We start from the raw sequence: 20,978 nt of genomic DNA, 5'->3' as shown, positions 1-20,978 counted from the left end.
GAAAAACAAATCAAACCTAATGTTTGGGCCCAAGAAGGAAATTGGTGTGACTTGCAGGGTCCTTCCTCCCATCCAAATCGAGCTGAAACACCCTATACACGTGTTAAAAGAAGGCGCTATCCTATCCTATTCCCTTAGAGGGAAGCTTAGGGCTTAAACCTATCATTGCGCTCATGAAAGACAGACTTCTTAAACCCTGTATGTCCTCCTTCAATACCCCAATTCTACCAGTCAAGAAGTATGATGGTTCGTATCAATTAGTCCAAGATCTTAGAGCAATTAAGCAGATTGTCAAAAGTAAACACCTTGTGGTCCCCAACACATACACCCTCCTCAGTAAGCCCCCAACAGCGGTTCAGGGTAGCAGACTGAAAAGATGCCTTTTGAGCTTGCACCATTAAGCTGACAATAGATCTTCTTTGCCTTTGAGTGGGAAGACCTCCATCTTGGAGAAGGCAACAATATTAATGGGCTCCCATAATTCTTCTAATGGGTTTGACCAGATACTTGAACAGTTTTGAGAATTGTCCCGCTTCCTAGATGTGCCTACTGTAATATGCAGACGATCTTCTCCTCCCTTCTGGGGACTACCAGAACGAGGTTATCAACACCACTGTTAGTTTCCTTGGCAGTCAAGGGTTGTGGGCATCAAAAATAGGTAATTTGTGTAAGATGAGGTTAGATATTTGGGGCATGCGGTCATTCAAGATTAAAGGTTGGGGCCTGAAAGAACCAGCTGGTACTGCTTCTAGTGCCATACAGTCTTTAAGCCGTGTGTGATGCCATACAGCTGACCTGCATGCAACAGTAACTTCAACACAAACTACTTTATTTTCCAAGATGAATTCCCTCATGTTTATTTTCAACTTAAATATGACAAGCAACCCCTCGGTTTGCATTGCTTGCTAGAATTAATTATCTATGTATTTGGTTTTCTGTTTTGTTTTAGGTGGGGTCTCATGTAGCTTAAGTTGATCTTGAATTTGCTATGTGGTTAAGTGTGACCTTGAACTTGTTATCATCTTGCCTCAGTCTCTGGAGTACTAAAATTAAAAGTGTGCATCAAAAAAAAAAAAAAAGTGCATCAAGACGCCCAGTTTTTACAGTGCTAGAGATTAAACCAAGGTTTTTGTACATACTAGGCAGGCACTGTGCCAAGTCACACCATCACTACAGACTGATATTGATTTTCACAGTTTTTTAATTGGCTTCATTAAGTCCAAGGAAACTGGGTGTAAGAATTCCTTAGCCACTGCAAATACAACATTGATGGCTTATTTGTGTACATCTTGCAGTAAAAAAAAGTACAATATAAATAACACCATCAGGAACCTCCCAGTGTCCGCACTGACCCTGGGGTACACACAGCGCGGTGAGTATGTAGGCCAGATTCAGGCAGCTCTGCTGCCAACTAGTGTCCATCCAACCACGCTTTACTGAGAAATGTTGTATGGAGTTGGAGAAAACCACAGCTTGCTCAACTTCCAAAGGAACAAAAGGGTAGATTCTGAATCCATTTGCTGTCAGAGTGGAGGCACCCAACCTCACAGGATAAACCCAGTAGAAGGTGAAAAGGGGGAATACAACCAACCCCCCATCAAAACAACAACAAAAACAAAACAAACCAAAATCAGTAAGAAACAAACAAACAAGGAGTCATAGTAAAAACAAAAAGTAAAATCTAAAATGCTTTTCAAAACTTTTTTTTTTTTTTTTTTTGAGACAGGGTCTATGTAGCCCTGGCTGATCTGGGACCTCAAACTCAGAGAGATCCACCTGTCTCTGTCACTCGAGTGCCTGGCAAGACTTTTAAAAAACAGAACACAGACAGCACTTTGTTAAAAAGGACAGTCTGGTAATGAGGATACCTGGGAGTCAGGCTGTGTTGGCAGAGGAGAATGGAAATTACAACATTTATACACTGCACATGACTAATTCAGTGAGGACCAAAAGATCTTTAAATTACAGCCATCAGGACAATCTCCAGCAGTTTTACTCTTTGTAGCTGTCCTTGTCACTGCTGGCCACCTGACAGCTGTCAGTTTGTGCTGATGTCTCTGCAGCCTCCACCCTTCACCTCACAGTGGCTGTCCCCCAAAGCTTCCGTCTCCTCTGCACCTAGAGGACCTACATTTAGTCCCACCAGCCACTGACAGAGACACCTCGGTCCCCAAACCATCCACATGCTTGCCAATCATGGCCATATCTTTCCTTAGCATCATCGGTACTCTCAAATGAGACAAGCCAAATCCCCCAGTTCTCTGGGTTTCTCTCTTAAAATCGCCAATGAAGAGCTACGTCCTCATCTTGAAACCTCCCATCAACTGCTCTTTAGTGTGGGAATTCAACCCTGTGATAAAAGGTGGGATGCTAAGACCTGATGCTAAGGTGGCCTGCTGTTCTGAGTGGGTCAGGACCTTGGGCATGGGGTGTGGGTTGGGTGGACACAATAGGGTACACAGCCCCAGCCTCCTAACTTGAGCTTCAAGTCTGTTAGAAACAGTTCATTTAACTTGCATTATGCAATCCTGCCCAATATAAAGCAACGTTTCTAAGCGTTTTTCCACATTTGTCACATTAAAAATCTCTTTCTTGGAAAATCTTTTTGATTTGAATTAAGTATCTTTCAGATCCGTCCTTCAATTGTGGCTTCTCTCCAACACGCGTCACGTGGTGTGGAGTAAGGGGCGACACCCCACTACGGGCTTTACCACCACATTCGTGGCATTTGTAGGGTTTCTCCCCAGCCTGACTTTTCTGATAGTCCACGGACTGTGAGGAAGGGCTGTAAGTTTTCCCACACTCATGACAACCCCGGGATTTCTCATCACTTCGAATCGTCCACTGCAGGACAAGTTTCGCACTGTGGCTGAAGGCCCTGCCATGTCGCTCTCCAGCGGACAGATGGCGGGAGTCATAAACAAAATCGGGGCCACACTCAAATTCCTGTGGGTTCTCACCCATGTGGACCCGCTGGTGCTGAGTGAGGGCTGACCTCCTGCTGAAGGCCTTCCCACAGAGCCCACACTCGTAAGGCTTCTCCCCGGTGTGAACACGCTGGTGGAGGGTGAGCTGGGAGCTCTGGATGAAGGCCTTCCCACACTCCGTGCACTGATAGGGCTTCTCCCCGGTGTGCACTCTGCGGTGCTGCATCAGCGTGGAACTCCGGCTGAAGGCTTTGCCACACTCGCCGCACACATAGGGCTTCTCCCCGGTGTGAATCCTAACGTGCTCGGTAAGATGAGAATTGAAGCCAAAGGCCCGGCCACATTCCCCACACACGTAGGGCTTCTCGCCAGTGTGGACCCTGTGGTGAAGGAACAGGCTGGAGCTCTGGCTGAAGGCTTTCCCGCACTGAGCGCACTTGTGGGGCTTCTCCCCCGTGTGGATCCTCTGGTGCTGAATAAGGCTCGCATTCCGACTGAAAGCCTTTCCACACCAAGTGCAGCCGTGGGGCTTCTCCCCGGTGTGGATCCTCTGGTGCTGAGTTAACTGGGGGCTTTGGCTGAAGGCTTTCCCACACTCATCACACTTGTAGGGTTTCTCCCCGGTGTGTATTATTCGGTGCTGAATGAGACTTGAGCTTCTACTGAAGGCCTTCCCACACTCCTTACACCCAAACGGCTTTTCTCCGGTGTGAATTCTCTGATGCAGACGGAGGTAGGAATTGAGCCCAAAAGTTTTCCCACATTCCTCGCACTTAAATGGTTTATTCCCAGTGTGAATTCGCTGGTGAAGAATAAGATTTGAGCTGTGTGTAAAGGCCCGCCCACACGGACCACATTCATAAGGCTTTTCCCCAGTGTGACTCCTGCGGTGCCGACTTAGGTCTGAATTATATTTAAACGTTTTATTGCATATGTCACATTTAAAGATTCTCTGTCCTGCTTTATTTCTTTGAATTGTAACAACACTTTGGCTGGGATTCAAGGGTTTGTCAAATGCAGAAGTCTGGGCGTTCTCCGGAAGCTGCTCCCTACAGACCGTAGCGTCCTTTTTAGCAACGCTCTTCAAACCCTGAGTAGCAGAGCTTCCGTGGCTCCCATCTCCCTGACCTTCATGGGCACAAGCTTCCTGGGACTCAGACGCCTGTGAATCAGCCCTTGGGAATTTCTGTGATATGAATTCTGGGGTTTTTATTTCTTCGAAACATTTCTGGTTTAAAATGGATAGCTCCTTCTCGGTCTCGATCTCAGAATCTGTTAAACAAAAAGCACAAATAAATGAACAGAGAAACCCCTGTCAGCAGAAATCACAATTTGCTTCATGTTCCCATAAGTTATGATGCACCAGTTATGAAGGCACGCCTTTGGTCCTGGCGCTTGGGATGTAGAGGCAGCTAGATTTCTATGAGTACAAGGCTAGCCTGGTCTACATAGTAATATCCAGGACAGCAAGACTACATAGGACCCTGTCTCTAAACAAACAAACAAACAGAAAATAAAAAAATAAAGCTATTATGCAAAAACCAGATGCTTCAGTAGAAGAATATGACAAAACCTAAAAATAAAGACAGCTGACGAGCAGAATAAAGACAGCAATATTCAGTAGTCATCAAAGCAAGGGAGAGCCAAACAAACTGCCAGTGTTAAATCAGCAAATTAATCTATTCAACAAATACAAGGCCAATCATGTTCCAGGTAAGAAACACAACAGGAGACAGACAGACACAGTCTCTGCTCTCAAGAGCATCAAGAGCATGAGGCTCTGCTCAGGAAGGCAGAGGATGATTTTTTTTTGTAGTTATTGTTTTGTTTTCCTGAATCAAGAGTTTTTGTTGTGTAGCCTATGGTGGCTTGGGACTCATGACCCTGTCACTGAGTGCTAGTATTAAGTTACATGGCGCCATTTTAATAAAGGAATTGATAAATTCTGTAACATGGAATCAGTGTATACGGTCAGAAGATTCCATGAGGAAGGGTGGATCTGAAGCAGTTAAGGGCGCCAGTGAGCAGGGGCAGAGGACGCACAACTGTTGGAATGTGAGGAGGAAGGCACTGAGTCCAAGGACTAAGGAATTTTCACCATGGCCAGAGCAAGAGGTGGGTGGCAAAGACAGGGACAGGCACAGAGGGTGCTGCACAGAGGCTGAGAAGACTGGGTTTAAGAAGCAATAGGTTGCCGGGCAGTGGTGGCGCACACCTTTAGTCCCAGCACTTGGGAGGCAGAGGCAGGTGGATTTCTGAGTTCAAGGCCAGCCTGGTTTACAGAGTGAGTTCCAGGACAGCCAGGGCCACAGAGTGAGTTCCAGGACAGCCAGGGCTACACAGAGAAACCCTCTCTCAAAAAAAAAAACAAAAAAAAAAAAAGAAGAAGAAGAAGAAGAAGCAATAGGTTGCACACCCCTGGTCCCCAAACTACTCTCTAAGAATGTATCCTAAGATTTAGAAGCCGTCCTCCACTGACTTCTGCAAGCATCCTCTGAACACACACACACACACGCACACACACACACACACACACACACACACACACACACACACACACGCGCACACACGCACACACACACAGAGTAAAGTAAATCTTTTTAGAAGAGACTATATCCCACGTGAATGCCCACATACATCAGATGGCAGTAGCTGAAATGCTGTTTGTAAGCATGGAGAGATGAGAAAGGACAAAAAATTTTCAAACTCCAGATGACTGTCTAAACCCACCTTTGCTCAGAGAACACAATACCTTCCTACACAGTTGGAAAAACATTTAATTAAAGGAAAGGCTAGGATATATTATAAAAATTGGTAAGTTCCAAAATTTGATATACAAAATAAACCTTCTTTTTTTTTTTACTGGAAAAAAAGCACACATATCCACTATTTCTGCCTTAAATGTTTAGTGCAAGTTGCTGAAGTCATCTGGCCATGGCAATTTCTCTGAGGAAAAGTTTAGGAAGTAGGCTTATAGAGCAAGCTGGTGTCAACCTCTGCCTTCACCTCCAGCGTGCTGGGACTGATGCGCACACATCACTATGCTCAGGAAAGAGGAAGTTAACCTAGTGAATTTTCCCTTACTTATTTATACTTTTTTCCCTGCACCACCTTTGCTCCCTGAGAGGTCAGGAGAGGGTGCTCGATCCCCTGGCACTGGGGTTACAGGTGTTTATGAGCCATCTGAAGTGACTGCAGGGAACTGAACCTGGGTCCTCAGCAAGAACAGTAGGTGCTTAACCGATGAACCATCTTTCCAGGTCCTCAAATAGTTTTTAACATTTATTGCGTGTGTAGGACAAAAAGATAACTTGTGAAATGCCATTTAAAAAAAAAATATATATATATATTTATTTAATCTGAGTGCTCTGCTGTATATACATCTGCAGGCCAGAAGAGGGCATCAGATCCCCTTACAGAAGATGGTTGTGAGCCACCCTGTGGTTGCTGGGAATTGAACTCAGGATTTCTGGAAGAGTAGCCAGTGCTCTTAACAACTGAGCCATCTCTCCAGCCGGTGGAGTGTTATTTTTCCTCTCACAATTCCCTTTCAATCATATGAGTCGTCAGGCTTGGGAGCGTGTGCTTTTACCTGGTGAGCCCTATCCCTTAGGTCTGCAAAAGATTTTTAAAAACAATAATCTTAAAAAGCAGAGCCGCTTTCTAGTTTGTACCACAGGTCCAGGTTACTGCAGCTACAGCATCACACAGGACAACGGAGACAACTTTGATGGTAAAGACCGACGGCAGAGGGCAGAAACAGGCCCAGGTTAATTAAGAAACATCTAGAAGAAAAGGCAAGCACTGAGAGCCTCCATTTTGGGGAACAACCCCAAGCCAATCACAACCAAGTGTGAGCGTGAGTTCCTGTGCTGGACACCTGATCAGCCCAGTACTTATCTGTACCCCCAGGGTTGGTGGTGTTGGGAGTGTGAGCTCCTGTCCTTGTTGCAGTGAAGGAACCTAAGTCCTTAAAGAGCCCCATTACCTTCGTCATTCATTGCCAGCTGCTAAATGGAATCGGTGTGCGCTAATTATCGCTGATAGCTGGAGTTGTCCTCCCGCCTCTAACCCCCGGGCTCTATTTCTCTGCTTACATTATTATATGAGAAATGATAAAACAGCTTTTCAATCATTGCTCCTAAGCAAGCTTCAGAAGAAAAAAAAAAATCAGAGCTTACAGAGAAAGAGAAAAAAAAATCTTTCAGGCTATGTATGTATCAGACATCAGTTTAGTAACTGAAATCTATAAACAATTACAAAAATTAAACAAGAAAACCTCTGCAACCATCCACATATTAAATGAGTTAATGAACAGAGTCTTAGAACAAATGGATATAGTATCAGGTGGTCAGATACTGTAAGGCAGGAGGATCAGGGTTATTCTCAGCTACACAATTTTCATGCTGAACTGAGCAACCTGAAACTCTACAAAATATAACAATACACACAAAAAGCGAATAGAGCTGGGCAGTGGTGGTGCACGCCTTTAATCCCAGCACTTGGGAGGCAGAGACAGGTGGATTTCTGAGTTCAAGGCCAGTCTGGTCTACAGAGTGAGTTCCAGGACAGCCAGGGCTACACAGAGAAACCTTGTCTCAAACAAAACAAAACAAAACAACAACAACAAAAAAGATTTATTTCCATTTTAAATATGGGTGAGTGCTTTATGGGTGGTCAAAGGGGGCTTTGGAACTAGACACAGTTGTCAGCCACCATATGGGTGCTGGAACTCAAACCTATGTACTTTGGAAAAACAGCCAATGTTCCTTTTTTTTTGGGGGGGGGGGGGTTCGAGACAGGGTTTCTCTGTATAGCCCTGGCTGTCCTGGAACTCACTTTGTAGACCAGGCTGGCCTCGAACTCAGAAATCCGCCTGCCTTTGCCTCCCGAGTGCTGGGATTAAAGGTGTGCACCACCACGCCCGCCTAACCTCATTCTTCTGCAGTCTTAAAAATGTTAAAAGGTAAAAGTGTAAAAATGTCTACAGAGTGAGTTCCCAGATATCCAGGGCTACATGGAGAAACTCTATCTTGAAAAACAAACGAAACAGAATATCACAGACTTAGTCTTTTCAGATTGGCTTCTTTCATTTAATAATAGCTAAACTTCTCCATGTAGGGGGCCGGAGAGATGGCTCAGGGCATCAAGAGCACCAGCTGCTCTTCTAGAGGTCCTGACTTCAATTCCCAGCAACCACATGGTGGCTCACAACCATCTGTAATGAGTTCTGCTGCCCTCTTCTGGCCTGCAGATAAAATACTCATAGGTGTTAAATAAATAAATAAATCTTTACCCACCCACCCCCCCCCCCCAAAAAAAATTGCTCCGTGTCAAACTGGATATGGTGGCACACTTCTGCAATCCTAACACTGGGGAGTCTCAAGCAGGTGAATCTCTCTATGATCTCAAGGCCAACCTGGTCTACAAAGATCCAGGTAGGACTAGAGTGAGATTATGCCTCAAAATACTTTTTAAGTTATTATTAGTCAAATAAAATTCCTTCTTGTCTCTCAGTGGGCTCATAAAACTAATCATTTTCAACGATCAGCTTATCTATTCATGCACTGGAATATTAGACAATTGTATTGGTAATTATAAATAAAATCGCTATAGGTACCCATGTACAAATTTTTGTCTGGCTATAGAAAGCTTCAATTTATCTGAATGCAGGCCAAGAACAATTGTTGGGACTTTTAACAAGCACGTTAAGTTCTATGAGCTACAAAGTGTCTTCTATGGCAGCTACAGTTTGCATCCTAATGCAAGAGTGACAGTTACTATTATACCACATCCTTACCAGTATTAGTATTGTCAGGGTTCAGATTTTGGCCATTCTAAAAGATATATAGTGATACAATATCTTACTTTGTAATTCCTTGGGGACACAGTCAAACATCTCCTAGGCTTACCTGTCATCTGTATCTTTTCTTGTGTTTGACCAGGTCTTTTGCCCATTTTAAATGTAGTTTTTTATTATTGCATTCTAAGAGGTGCTGATGTAATAGATGCTGTAGTAGATAGTAGTAGCCATCTACTAGATATATTTGCAAATATTTTTAGTCTCTGGACTTGTTTCTCTTTGCAGTTTATTTCAATGACGTTTCAACTGTCAACCAAGCTTTACTGATTGTCTTTGGTGCTGTACCTGAATATTCATAACACCTTTTGTCCTGCTATCATATGGCAGCTTTAGAGTTTTGTGTTTTGGACTAAATTTTGTCCTTCCCTCTAATTTATAAGGCGAAATCCTAACTCGCCATAGCACTTAGAACTGTGTCTTTGGGAGGTAACTTGGGTCAGATGGAAAGGTGACGGAGCTGGTTCTCATAGGGGCATAAGCAGCTTTTAAGAGATGCCATTTCTGGAGGCCTGCTCTGTTTAAAGGGAAAACCAGCCCAGTATGGAGAAGCACGCCTTTAATCCCCGCACTCAGGAGACAGAAACAGGCAAACCTCTGTGAGTTTGAGGCCAACCTGCAAACTGGTCTACATAGAGTTCCAGGAGCGCCGGGGCTATGTAGAAAGACCCTGTCTTGAGGAAAGGGAAGGAGGGAAGGAGAGGGGTGGGGGAGAGAGGGGCCATTTCTCTGACTACCACACCAGGACAAAATGAGATTATCATCCATAACTGAGAACACCAGAGTCTAATACCATATCATGCTGATCAAAGACTTTTAGCCTCCCACAGAGGTGATAAATGATTCTGCTGGTTAAGCAGTGAGCTTAGCAGAGGAGTAAGTGTATGAATAAACCAAGACTGTTGACTTTTTTTAATCTTTTGTTTGTTTGTTTGGTTTTTTGGGTTTTTTTTTTTTTTTTTTTTTTTTTGAGACAGGGTTTCTCTGTAGCTCTGGCTGTCCTGGAACTCACTCTGTAGACCAGGCTGGCCTTGAACTCAGAAATCTGCCTGCCTCTGCCTTCCGAGTGCTGGGATTAAAGGCATGCGCCACCATGCCCGACTTTTTGTAATCTTTTTAATTGGCAAGTAGACTTCTAGTGTTTGTTGAAGTCTGTTCTTTCTCCATTGTGTACACCTGCTCCCTTATCGGTCGATATTTACGAAGTCCTTCATACCTGCATTGTCTATGCTATTGCTAGACCACTCCATTTATGTTTGACAATACCACACCGTCTTGGTAATTAAAACTTTATAGTTCAGTCTTGACATCAGGTAGTATGACATCAGCTTTTTTGCTTCAATAATGAGCTATTTGAGGTCTTTTACTTTGCTATTTAAAAAACACTGAAATGTTTGTTGATGCTCATCAAATAACATAAACTGCTAATATTTTTATTTGGAATGTATTCAATCTATAGAGGAATTTGAAGTTGGTTAACAGCTTGATATTATTCTATCCATAAACTCTCTACTTATTCCTCTTCTGGTATGTTTTTAACAGAGTTTGGTATCTTTCCTTTTAAATTCTGAATATATTAGGTAAAACATTTTGAATGAACTAAGAATTTCATCTTCAGAGGGCTTATATAACATTTTTTTATTTTTTAAAAGATGGAGGGCTGGGCATAGTGGTGCACACCTTTAATCCTAGCAGTTGGGAGGCAGAGAAGGTCTCTGAGTTTGAGGTTAGCCTGATCTACATAGTGAGTTCCAGGACAGCCAGGGTAACACAGTGGCAGGTGACAACTTGCTGCATTCCTGACCTTAGCAACCTTCCTGTTCTCATCTTCGGTTTATCAGCAGCGGGGCTTTTGAAGATCTTTTTTTTCTCCCAAAGATTTATTGTATATACATGAGTACACTGTAGCTGTCTTCAAATACCCCAGAAGAGGGCATCAGGTTCCACTTCTCTTTCACCTTGCTCATTTAGGTTTTAATGACAAATGAACATCTGACTTTGCTAAACATCTTTAAAAAAAAAAAATCCACTAACAGGATCGTGTGATTGCTTTCCTCTAACAATGTGGTAAACTTTCTGTCTTCTTGGATGTTGATCCAGCCTTGCATTCCTAAGATTAATCCCACTCTTTTTTTTTTTTTAAAGGAGAGCTAACAAATTAAGAAAAGTGAGACATAACTACCAAGAAAGGGTGTGGGGAGCTCAAGGGAAGACAGACAGGCTTTATTCAGTGTTGAGGCTGATCTGTTGTTATTTTTCTTGAGCACTGTCCCATCTGTAGTCATGAGAAGTATCTGTCTGCACTGTTCTTTTTCTGTATTGGCTGATTTTGCTGCTAAGGTAACGCTGGCCTCGCAGCCAGGGCCTGCTCTTTCATCTTCTTAGGGAGTTAATTCCTCATTTGTCAGAACCAAAGGGGACTCACCTGAAACAGGCAGGTTTTTTAAATACAGCTCTACTCAGACTGCCATTTCCTTTTTGTGGCGTTTTAAGAGAGGGTATCTTTCAAGGATCTGGTTCACTTCGTGTGGGTAAACTGCTCACACCATAGTTTTATCGTCCTTTGAATGCCCAAGAGATGTAGCTGTAATGATGACCTCTTTCAGTTAAGATTTACGTCCTTTGTATATGGGTGTTGTGTCTGCACGTACATCTACACCCCAGAAGAAAGCACAGATCCCAGGAGGCTACAGTTACACAAGGTTGTGAGTTGCTACGTGGGTGCTGGGGATTGAGCTCCAGAGCTCTGAAAGAGCACCCAGAGCTCTTAACCACTGAGCCATGTCCAGCCCCTTTATTTTTATGTATGTATGTATGTGTGTATGTATGTATTTTTTCTAGGCAAGAGTTTCTCATGTTGCCTTGGCTGTCCTGGAACTTGCTCTGTAGACCAGGGTGACCTCAAAGATCTGCTTCCCACATGCTGGGATTAAAGGCATATGCTACACCAGACTTGTTTCGTTTTTAATATTTGTAATTTCTACCTTCTTTTTTAAAAGTTGGCCCTACTAGATTTTATCAACTTGATAATTATGTCACAGAACCGACTTTAGTTTTATTGATTTTTCTCTATCAATTTCCTATTTTAGCGGGGAGTTGGTGGCGCACGCCTTTAATCCCAGCACTCGGGAGGCAGAGGCAGGCGGATTTCTGAGTTCGAGGCCAGCCTGGTCTACAAAGTGAGTTCCAGGACAGCCAGGGCTATTCAGGGAAACCCTGTCTCGAAAAACCAAAAAAAAAAAAAAATTCTCTTTTGTACTTCAAAATAAGCTGGGGTTTCCACATAAAGTCTCTCTCTTTTTTATTTTTCCACATAAACCCTTTTAATGCCTGATCCTTATATAGCTTTCCCCTGGGCCTTACCAGATCAGGGCCAGAGATGTCAGCCCAACTGGCAGTTAACAACTGCCAGTTCTTCTCAGACCCCAAGAGTATCGGCTGCCTTGTGGGGTTTCCAGCCCATGCCTTGAGATCCCATCTTCTCCAATAAGAGAATCCATGTCTATGGGCAGATGGAGCTGCTAGAGCCTTGGTTCTGGATACCATACTACATAATACAAAGTTCGGTCAAGACTATTCTTTGCTTCATAAAGTTAAGTCTAAGGTTTGTTTTAAAGGATGCTGGTCATACCTGAAGAGATCACATTCCAGGTAAAACCTTAGTAACACAATCATCTTTCCTAATTGCATCCTGGGTTAGTGAACAAGCACCTTAATGCAAAAGAGAAAAGAGTTCCAAATTGGAGGGAAATCCACTCATAACTTGAGGAAACAGATACCCCAGGAAGGAGGCCAGCGGGTCCTTTTCTGTTACTCAAGGGATCCCATGGTCACGCGCAGAAGGGAAAGGCTGAATGAAGGAGTGGCAAGGTCAGGTCTTAAGGCAATCAGCCTGGAAGCGTTTGAATTTCAAAACAAGGACGAGTGAAGCTCAAGTTAACATGGTCCCTAGAAAGGGGACCCAACCAGGCAACTACGCAGCGTAAGTGAAGAGAAGGCTTGAAACGACAACCAAGGAACAACATGATATCTACAGCAGCTAATTAAGCTATTATAGAGCTAAGGCTGTCTGGGAGTTCAAGGCACCTGCCTACCCCAAGACACTGAGAAAGGACTCCAGCCTAGCCAGTGCTAAATCCCTGTCCAGGTCTCCTCCAAAGAAAACTGCATAAAAACAAAACAAAAAAAAAAAAAACCAATGTAGGAGAATCATGAGACCTTCCTGACATAGTCCTGTTTGTGTATTAAACTGTTCATTCCACTCCCACCTCAAGCCTACTTAGTTCTACTTCAGCTTGTTAAAGCCACACAAACCACCTCTCTCTCTCTCTCTCTCTCTCTCTCTCTCTCTCTCTGTGTAGATGCTTTTACTACATAAATTTCTATTCAAAGTGGCTTTCCATGCATCCCACAAATGTTGGTAAGTGCAATTTAAACTTAGTGTGAAGTACTTTCAAATGTCTGAGATTGCTTTCTTGACCCTGTATATTGTGGTTCCTACCTGAGATTCCAGCAATTAGGAGTCAGAATCGGGAACGATGGGAGAGGCTAATCTGGGCTGCATAGGGGTATGTCTCAGAAAGAACACTCTCCTGCCTTTTAGTTTCCTGTTGGGAGGTAAGCAGAGGTGCTCAGAAGGAGCTATGTAAGCCGGTCTCAGTATCGTGCTCAGGGCTGGGGAGGGGAGCCAGACACAGCACAAGTGGCTCTTACTTCCTGTGAGCTTGAGTTTCAGGCAGCTGCACAGACTGGCTGGAATTCTCCTTCCTCAGGCCAGAAAGGCACTGGGAATTTTGCTTAATTGAAGAATAGCTATTTTTTTTAAAGATTTATTTATTTATTTATTTATTACATGTAAGTACACTGTAGCTGTGTTCAGACACTCCAGAAGAGGGAGTCAGATCTCATTACAGGTGGTTGTGAGCCACCATGTGGTTGCTGGGATTTGAACTTCGGACCTTCGGAAAAGCAGTCGGGTGCTCTTACCCACTGAGCCATCTCACCAGCCCAAGAATAGCTATTTTAAGTCAAGATCTAGTCTAGCATACTTCAAAACAGTTTTCTTTCCTTTTTCTCATGGTCTTTACTGTGAGGTCCTGGTTAAGCTCCTGAAGATACAACTCAGAAAAATGTTCCCTCTTCCCAGAGTCTCCTTGGGTTCTGGTTTTGTTTTGGTTGGTTGCTTGATTTCTCTGGTGTTTTGTTTCCTTAAATGTTTGTACTTATTGTGTGTTCTCCTGTATAGTGTCCTGTGATAGGAGTTGGTTTTCTCCTTCGACCAGCTAAGTTGTGGGTTCCAGTGACTGATTTCAGCTTAGTGGCAAATGCCTTTACTCTCTGGGGACACTCACTGGCCTGCCATTGGGGTTTTCAACTCAGACTAGTCCCCACTGAGCATCCAGAAATTTGTCACTGACAGATATTCCCTACTTTGCACAGTTGACTTTGACCTCAGTTCTCTGAGAGCCATAAAAGTTGTTTCAATGTGCTGAGCTTTTTTGAGACAGGGTCTCATATAGCCCGGGTTGGCTCTCCAACTCACATGTATAGAGAGAGCTGAGATTAACCTTAATTTTCAAATCCTCCTACCTCTATTTTCCAAGTGCCGAAATTACAGGTATACACTACCAGGTCTAGTTGTATCCCATCCTGGGGATCAAACCCAGGGTCTGGTGCATGCTGGGCAAGCCCTGGAACAACTGAGCCATAGCCTCAGCTCACTTTTCTCTTTTTAAATAAACTATATATCGATGCCTCCAACTGTGTCGATCAGCTTCCTGTTACCATGACAAACCCCCTGCGATAATTAACTATTTTATACCCAGGTTAGGCATCCTGTGCAGCTCTACCCATCCCTACTTCTTTGACTCTGTAGCCATCCAGTGCATCATGACAGGGCGGAGAGGGCCTGCTTACCTTTTGGCAACCAGGAAGAAAAAGAAAGAGGAAGAGGTCCGAGTTTCAATATTCCCCTCAATGGCATGCTCCGAGTGATCTTTCACAGACCCAGGTTCTAAAGTTCCCGCTATCTCCTGGTGGTGCTCTAGGCTAGCTTTCAACGCAAGCCTTGGGGAACACTCCAGATCCCAATTACAGCAATCTACCATGATTTAACGGAAGAAACTTTCCACTTTTCTGTTTGTTTTGAAACAGGATCATGCCATATAGCCCAGGATAACCTAGAATATATGAACAGTCTGTTTGCCTGTGCTTTCCATGTGCTGGGAGTATACATGCGTATGTATCTCCACACTCCCTGATTTTATGTGCATTGGTGTTTTGCCTGCATATACTGTCTGTGTTGGGATGTTAGATTGGGGGGGGGGGGACAAAAACAAAACAAAACAAAACCACTAACAGATTGAGCACAAAAAATTAAAAGACAGAGTGAATAGAAGATGGGACCCTATTGTGTGCTATTTGGAAGACAGACAGTGTGTGTGTGTGCGCGCGTGTGTGTGTAAATATAAACCATCACAGCTGGAATTAAATAGAGAAAAAGACTCTCCATGTTAACAAAGGCAGCAAGAAGGCTGGAGCTGCTCTGTCAGCGTCTCCTATGATGTATCTGCCAAATGTGAACAAGTCAGTACCACAGCTTCAAAACAGAGCCAGCAAACAGTGACTAAATCAAAAGGAAAGACAAGGGGCTGGAGAAATGGCTCAGCGGTTAAGAGCACCGACTGCTCTTCCAAAGGTCCTGAGTTCAAATCCCAGCAACCACATGGTGGCTCACAACCATCAGTATCGAAATCTGATGCCCTCTTCTGGAGTGTCTGAAGACAGCTACAGTGTAGTTACATATAATAAATAAATCTTTAAAAAAAAAAAAAAAAAAAGGAAAGACAACTTCACCTCCTCAGATAATCCTAGCACCTGAAAGAACAACTAACAAGAAAACAAGCAACAACAAAAAAAAAAAAAAAAATCAGGAAAAGCATGGAAAACCGGAACCACACCTTCAGCCCCCTCAACTTAAATGACAGTGTACACTCCTATGACGGCAGAACACCCTTCTTTTTTTACATAGATGTTGTGGTTGGAATGGGAAATGTCTCCCACAGGCTGACGTTTTTGAATACTTGGTCTCTACTTGGTGGTACACTTGGGAAACGTATAGAACCTTTAGGAGACGGTGCCTGGCTGAAGGACTTCCTGTCCCCACCCATGTGTCTCCTCGACGCCTCCTTTTGCAGATGACATGTGATCACTCTGTGTCTTGATAGACAGGTGGGCCACACACTCCTGCTGCCATGAGTTCCCGTCCATCACGGGCCCTGTCCCTCTGGAACGCCAAGCCAGAATAAAGGAATCCCTTGCTTTTCTAAGCTGCTCTCTGCGAGGGCATTCAATTACAGCAACAGAAAAGTTATTAACACACACACAGTGTGCTTTCTAAGAGAGACCTGGAAGTCTTAAGACTTCCTACAAATGTAAAAATAAAACCATACAGAGTTCTGTTGCTTGACCACACAGTTGAATTATATAATAAATTAACAACAATAAGATAATTAGAAAAACAACTCAGTAACTCACACATGTCCAATTATTGATTGGACCAAAGACTTGTGTAGGAAAAAAAAAAAAAAGGCATGCATGAGTTAATACACAGCACCAAAATTAGAAAGAAAAAAAGAAAAGGCAAGCAGGCCAGAGAGATGAATCAGCAGTAGTTAAGAGCACACATGCTCTTCCAGAGGACCTGAGTTTGGTACCCAGTACCCTCACTGGGCAGCTCACAATGCCTGGAACACTGGGAGATCTGATGCCTCTGCCCTCTGCAGTCACCTGTGCCAAAGCACACACACAAAAGTAGTATTTGTTTAAAAAAAAAAAAAAGGAAGTGTGAAATGTACTTTCATAAAGCCTTTCTATAAACACCTTGAAGAAAATAAGATTACAAATCAATAATCTAAGCTCCCAATTTCAGGAAAGCGCCATATAGCCAATTTCAAGTGTGTAAAAAATGGGGGAGGGGTATATTCCTCAGAAGAGCTTTTCTCTGAGTGAGCCCCTCAGAAATGATGCTGCACTCATTTGTGGTGAAGGACCAACAACCAATAGAGGGTAAACACTTGATGTACTTAACTCAGAGAATCACAGCAAACGGGAGGCCATGACTGATGACGCAGAAGCCACTCTGACAGTGAGGAACAGTACACAGAACAACAGGACAGACAGGGACAAGAAGAGCCAGAACTGAGTGAGCCTCGGGAAAGCAGAATTGATAAAATAAAGCATAAAAAGGCCAGGCGTGGTCGCACATGCCTTGTAAATCTAGCACTTGAGAGGCAGAGGCAGAAGGATCCAGAATTCAAGGCCATCCTTATCTACACAGCAAAGTTCAGGCCAGCCCTAGCTCCAGGAGCAGGCCAAGGTGAGGGGAAGGAAGGAGGCAACTGAAGAGCCATTATAAAAATACTAGTGATGGGCTGGGGGGATGGCTCAGCGGTTAAGAACACTGACTGCTCTTCCAGAGGTCCTGAGTTCAATTCCCAGCAACCACATGGTGGCTCACAACCATCTGTAATGAGATCTGATGTCCTTTTCTGGTGTGTCTGAAGACAGCAACAGTGTACTCATATAAATAAAATAAGTAATTGTTTAAGAACATAAAAACACTAAGTGTGGTGGCATGTACTTATAGTCCCAGCTACTATAGAGGCCAAGGCTCTGGGAAGGATGGCTTGATCCTAGCTAGGCCTGCTTGAACCACACAAGGAGACCTAGTCTCAAGAAGGAGAGTGAGAACAGGAGAAATCGAGGGCTGAAGAAGAGCTGAAGGAGAGAGAGGTAGGCTACAGACCATGTAGCTGGTGTGAAAACAAAGAAAGTTAATGAAGGTGTAAAAGAACAAAATACATTATGACCAGAAACCACAATTCTGGTTTTTGTTTGATTGCTTTGTTTTTTAAGGCAAAGCAAATAGACCTTATAAGGCAAAGGCCAACCTTACAAGCAAGTGCATCGGGCAGCTATGCTTTCCCTCACAGAGGGCTGGGCTGTGCACCGTTACCATACCTGCCTTCACTGCCAGCCACCATAGGCAGGGCTGGGAGGCCACTCCTGAGCACCTGGCACATGCTCACCTGTCTGGCAACGTCTCAAGACTTCTGGTTCTTCAGCCCCGAGAAGATCCAGGACCCACAGCTCCTCCTCTTGCTCCAGCTGGGAGATCAGTTCTGGCTTAGGGCCTGGGAATCCTGTTAAGGGTGAGGACCCTGGGTGAGCTGCTGCAGCCTGGGGGGGGGGGGGGGCAGACAGAACCCTGGCTGCTGGGTCTTCCTCACTAGATAAGGTGTTCTGCCTGCATGGGCAACTGGTCAGGGGAGGCCATGAGGCAAGAGAGTTCAAATGCCCACGACCTCTGTCGTTCGATGGGAAAAGGGATAGCAACTGTGAGGCCACTGGCAACAAGGAGGACAATCCCTACAACTCTGGTAGACTGGTACCTGGGGAAACAAGCAGGATTTTCCCTTCTCCGGGAATCACAGAGCCAAATCAGCCTAAGTGTCCCGCAGAGACTCCCCAGTGTGGGCCAGGACTCCAGGGCAGTTCTCACCCAGTGAAGCCACGTTCCCATAGTTCTCCAACATCACATCCCGGTACAGCGCCCGCTCCTGGGGGCTAAGCTGCTGCCCTTCTGCCCTGGAGAAGTACACAGCCACATCCTGGAAGGTCAGAGGCGTCTCACCCTGGAATGACAGCATGCCGGAGAGTACACCAGGGGTGTGCCCTGTTGATCCCTGCTGGGGTAGCAGAACTGAGACTGGTGGGTCAGGCAAGGCCCAACTGGACACAGAGAGCGCGCTACTCTTACAAGAGGTTGTCGTCTGCATCCTGATCTTTTTATTTTCCAACTTCACTATCTGCTCACTTGACAGCTCTCGAGGAGACAGCTTGTGACAGGACAGTTGAGAGGAGGAGTAACTCACCGGAGTCGGGGAGCAGGACTTGTCAGCCATCTGGGCTGTGAACCACCTTGGAATCCGCGGTAGGCAGGAGGCAGCCCCGGTCTGGAGTCTCCCTAACTTACTCTCAGGGAGAGAAAACAGACAAACTCAGCCCCATTCAGCTGGGGCAGTGGCCGGATGGTCAGAAGAAGACGACAGACCTTGCTTCGGAGTGTCCTGGAGTGTCCTGAAGCCGCGAGTGCCAGCGTGTGACCTGTCCCGTGCCGCTATCCAAACTGAGAACTGCCCCATGCACGGCGCGAGTTGGCAGTTCCAGCCATGCGCCAGGACACCCAGAGTGGACGCATAGCACCACCACAGCTTTAGAGGGCCAGCCTGGAAAAGGCTACGGGCCTCGCCGCGACAGGCCTCACCGGGTTGCGGGTGTGAGTGGACACACAGGCGGCGAGGGCTAACTCTGGGCAAAAACCTAAAGGTCATCGTCCTTCACATCCATGCCTCCCAAGGCCGCGTCGCCGCCAGCGGCTTGTCCCTCCCACGGGTTCTCCCGCTGCTGGGTGGCCCTTGTGGCTGAGACCGCTGCCTCCTCCACTATCCCTCCTCCCAGGTGTCGCGGCATCATTGGCGCCCTTGGCCAGAAGCTGAGGCAGGCCAGCCCGAGCCCCCGCCTGCTGGCTGTCCTTGCCCACCTGCAGGGCGATGGGAACGCGGGAGCCTCGCCTCAGCCTCTGGACCAGGCACCCACCTACACCCAGCTTGGCCCGCGCAGAGGAGGCAAGTTGACTGTCGACTTGGGGGCGGAACAGCCAAGCTGCGCACGCGCGGCCACGGTCGCCGCGCACTTCCGGAGCTTCTTTAGGGTCTCCGAGAACTGCGCCCCTACGCACGGACTGGGCGGGGCTCGGAGATGCTTGCCAGGATGCTGCCAGTCACTGGCGACGTCTCCTCTCTGGTTCAACCAGCTAAGATCTGTACTGGTCTGCAAATAAAGTTAAGTGACTAACACCCCGGCTGGGTGTTTATGGCATCCAAGTCTGTAAGCCCAGAGCTTGGGAAACTGAGGCTAGAGGATTGCGGATTTCAGGCCAGCGTGAAATGTATTGCAAGATCGTGTCTCAAAAAAAAAAAAAAAAAAAAAAAAAAAAGCCAAAACAGTCCAGGCTTAATGCCAATTCCTTGAGAGACAGAGGCAGGTGCATCTCTGTGAGTTCGAGACCAGCACTAAAACAAAGGAGGTAGAGTTGGGCAGAACAAAGAACGATTGTTTAAAACCAAGGACTATCTTCTCCCAAAATAATTTGCACACACTACACACAAACTTGAGGGTTGGAGATTAGACTGCACATACTGTTAAGTGCTGAGCCATTTCTCCAGCCCTAAAATTTATTGCCATAATATAATGTTTTTAAAAGATGTGGAAGTTGTTAGAAAATTAGTCTTGATGTAATCTCAATTGTACCTGTGGGCATTTAGGCCAAATAGAAACAAAGGCTTTGTTTATTTTTCAAACGGACATTCCGTAGCTCTGGCTAGCCTTGACTTTGTTCCATTTTTCTTCCTGGGTCTCCTGAGTAGCCTTCTGGCTACAAAGCTTCCTTTGATTCTGTTTATGAATTTGCAGGGTGGGTTTTTTTTTTTTTTTTTTTTTTTTTTTTTTTTTTTAGGGAAAAAACTGCTACATTGCTACATCTTCATAGTGCCCTTTCCTTTTTCTGTTGCTCTAGGTAGAACTTAGTAAACTGGGGCTGAAAAGATGGATCAGCAGTTAAAGAGCACGGACTGTTCTTCCAGAGGACTGGGGCTCAAGTCCCAGGACCAGCATAAATTACATTTGTTTGTGACTCCAGTTCCAGAGTATCTGATGCCCTCTTGTGGCCTCTGTGGGTACTCCATGCACAAGGTGCCCCGACATACATGGAGGCAAAAATGAAAAGAAAAAAAAAAAATGTAAAGAAAATGCATACTGGGGCTGGTGAGATGGCTCAGTGGGTAAGAGCACCCGACTGCTCTTCCGCAGGTCCAGAGTTCAAATCCCAGCAACCACATGGTGGCTCACAACCATCCGCAATGAGATCTGGCGCCCTCTTCTGGAGTGTCTGAAGACAGCTACAGTGTACTTACATATAATAAATAAATAAATCTTTAAAAAAAAAAAACTGTCAGTCATAAGCCACCTAAGTCCCTGTCCTAATTGTACGAGCTGCTTCTGTCTGTACCTCACAACTTCTCTTCAAGCACCACCATCAACCCTGGACTCTGTCCAGACTTACACCTGGC

At 45.1% G+C, this 20,978-nt stretch overlaps 1 protein-coding gene across 1 annotated transcript; it reads right to left on the bottom strand.

The window, feature by feature from the left end:
• Positions 1-1,172: 1,172 nt before the first annotated feature.
• On the bottom strand, positions 1,173-19,496 carry Znf251 (zinc finger protein 251). Its single transcript, XM_021182884.2, has 4 exons — positions 18,723-19,496; positions 18,350-18,482; positions 17,877-17,990; positions 1,173-4,199 (listed from the first exon to the last, which is right to left on the bottom strand). Exons 1-4 carry the CDS (start codon positions 18,750-18,752, stop codon positions 2,578-2,580), a joined length of 1,899 nt encoding a protein of 632 aa, XP_021038543.1. The 5' UTR covers positions 18,753-19,496; the 3' UTR covers positions 1,173-2,577.
• Positions 19,497-20,978: the final 1,482 nt, after the last annotated feature.

Source organism: Mus caroli, unplaced genomic scaffold (genome assembly GCF_978045245.1).
Source record: "Mus caroli unplaced genomic scaffold, Mus_caroli_1 scaffold_16, whole genome shotgun sequence".
In the NCBI taxonomy this organism is placed as follows: domain Eukaryota; kingdom Metazoa; phylum Chordata; class Mammalia; order Rodentia; family Muridae; genus Mus; species Mus caroli.
Note: the sequence above shows the minus strand (reverse complement) of the source record. Positions and strands in the feature narration are given on the sequence as shown.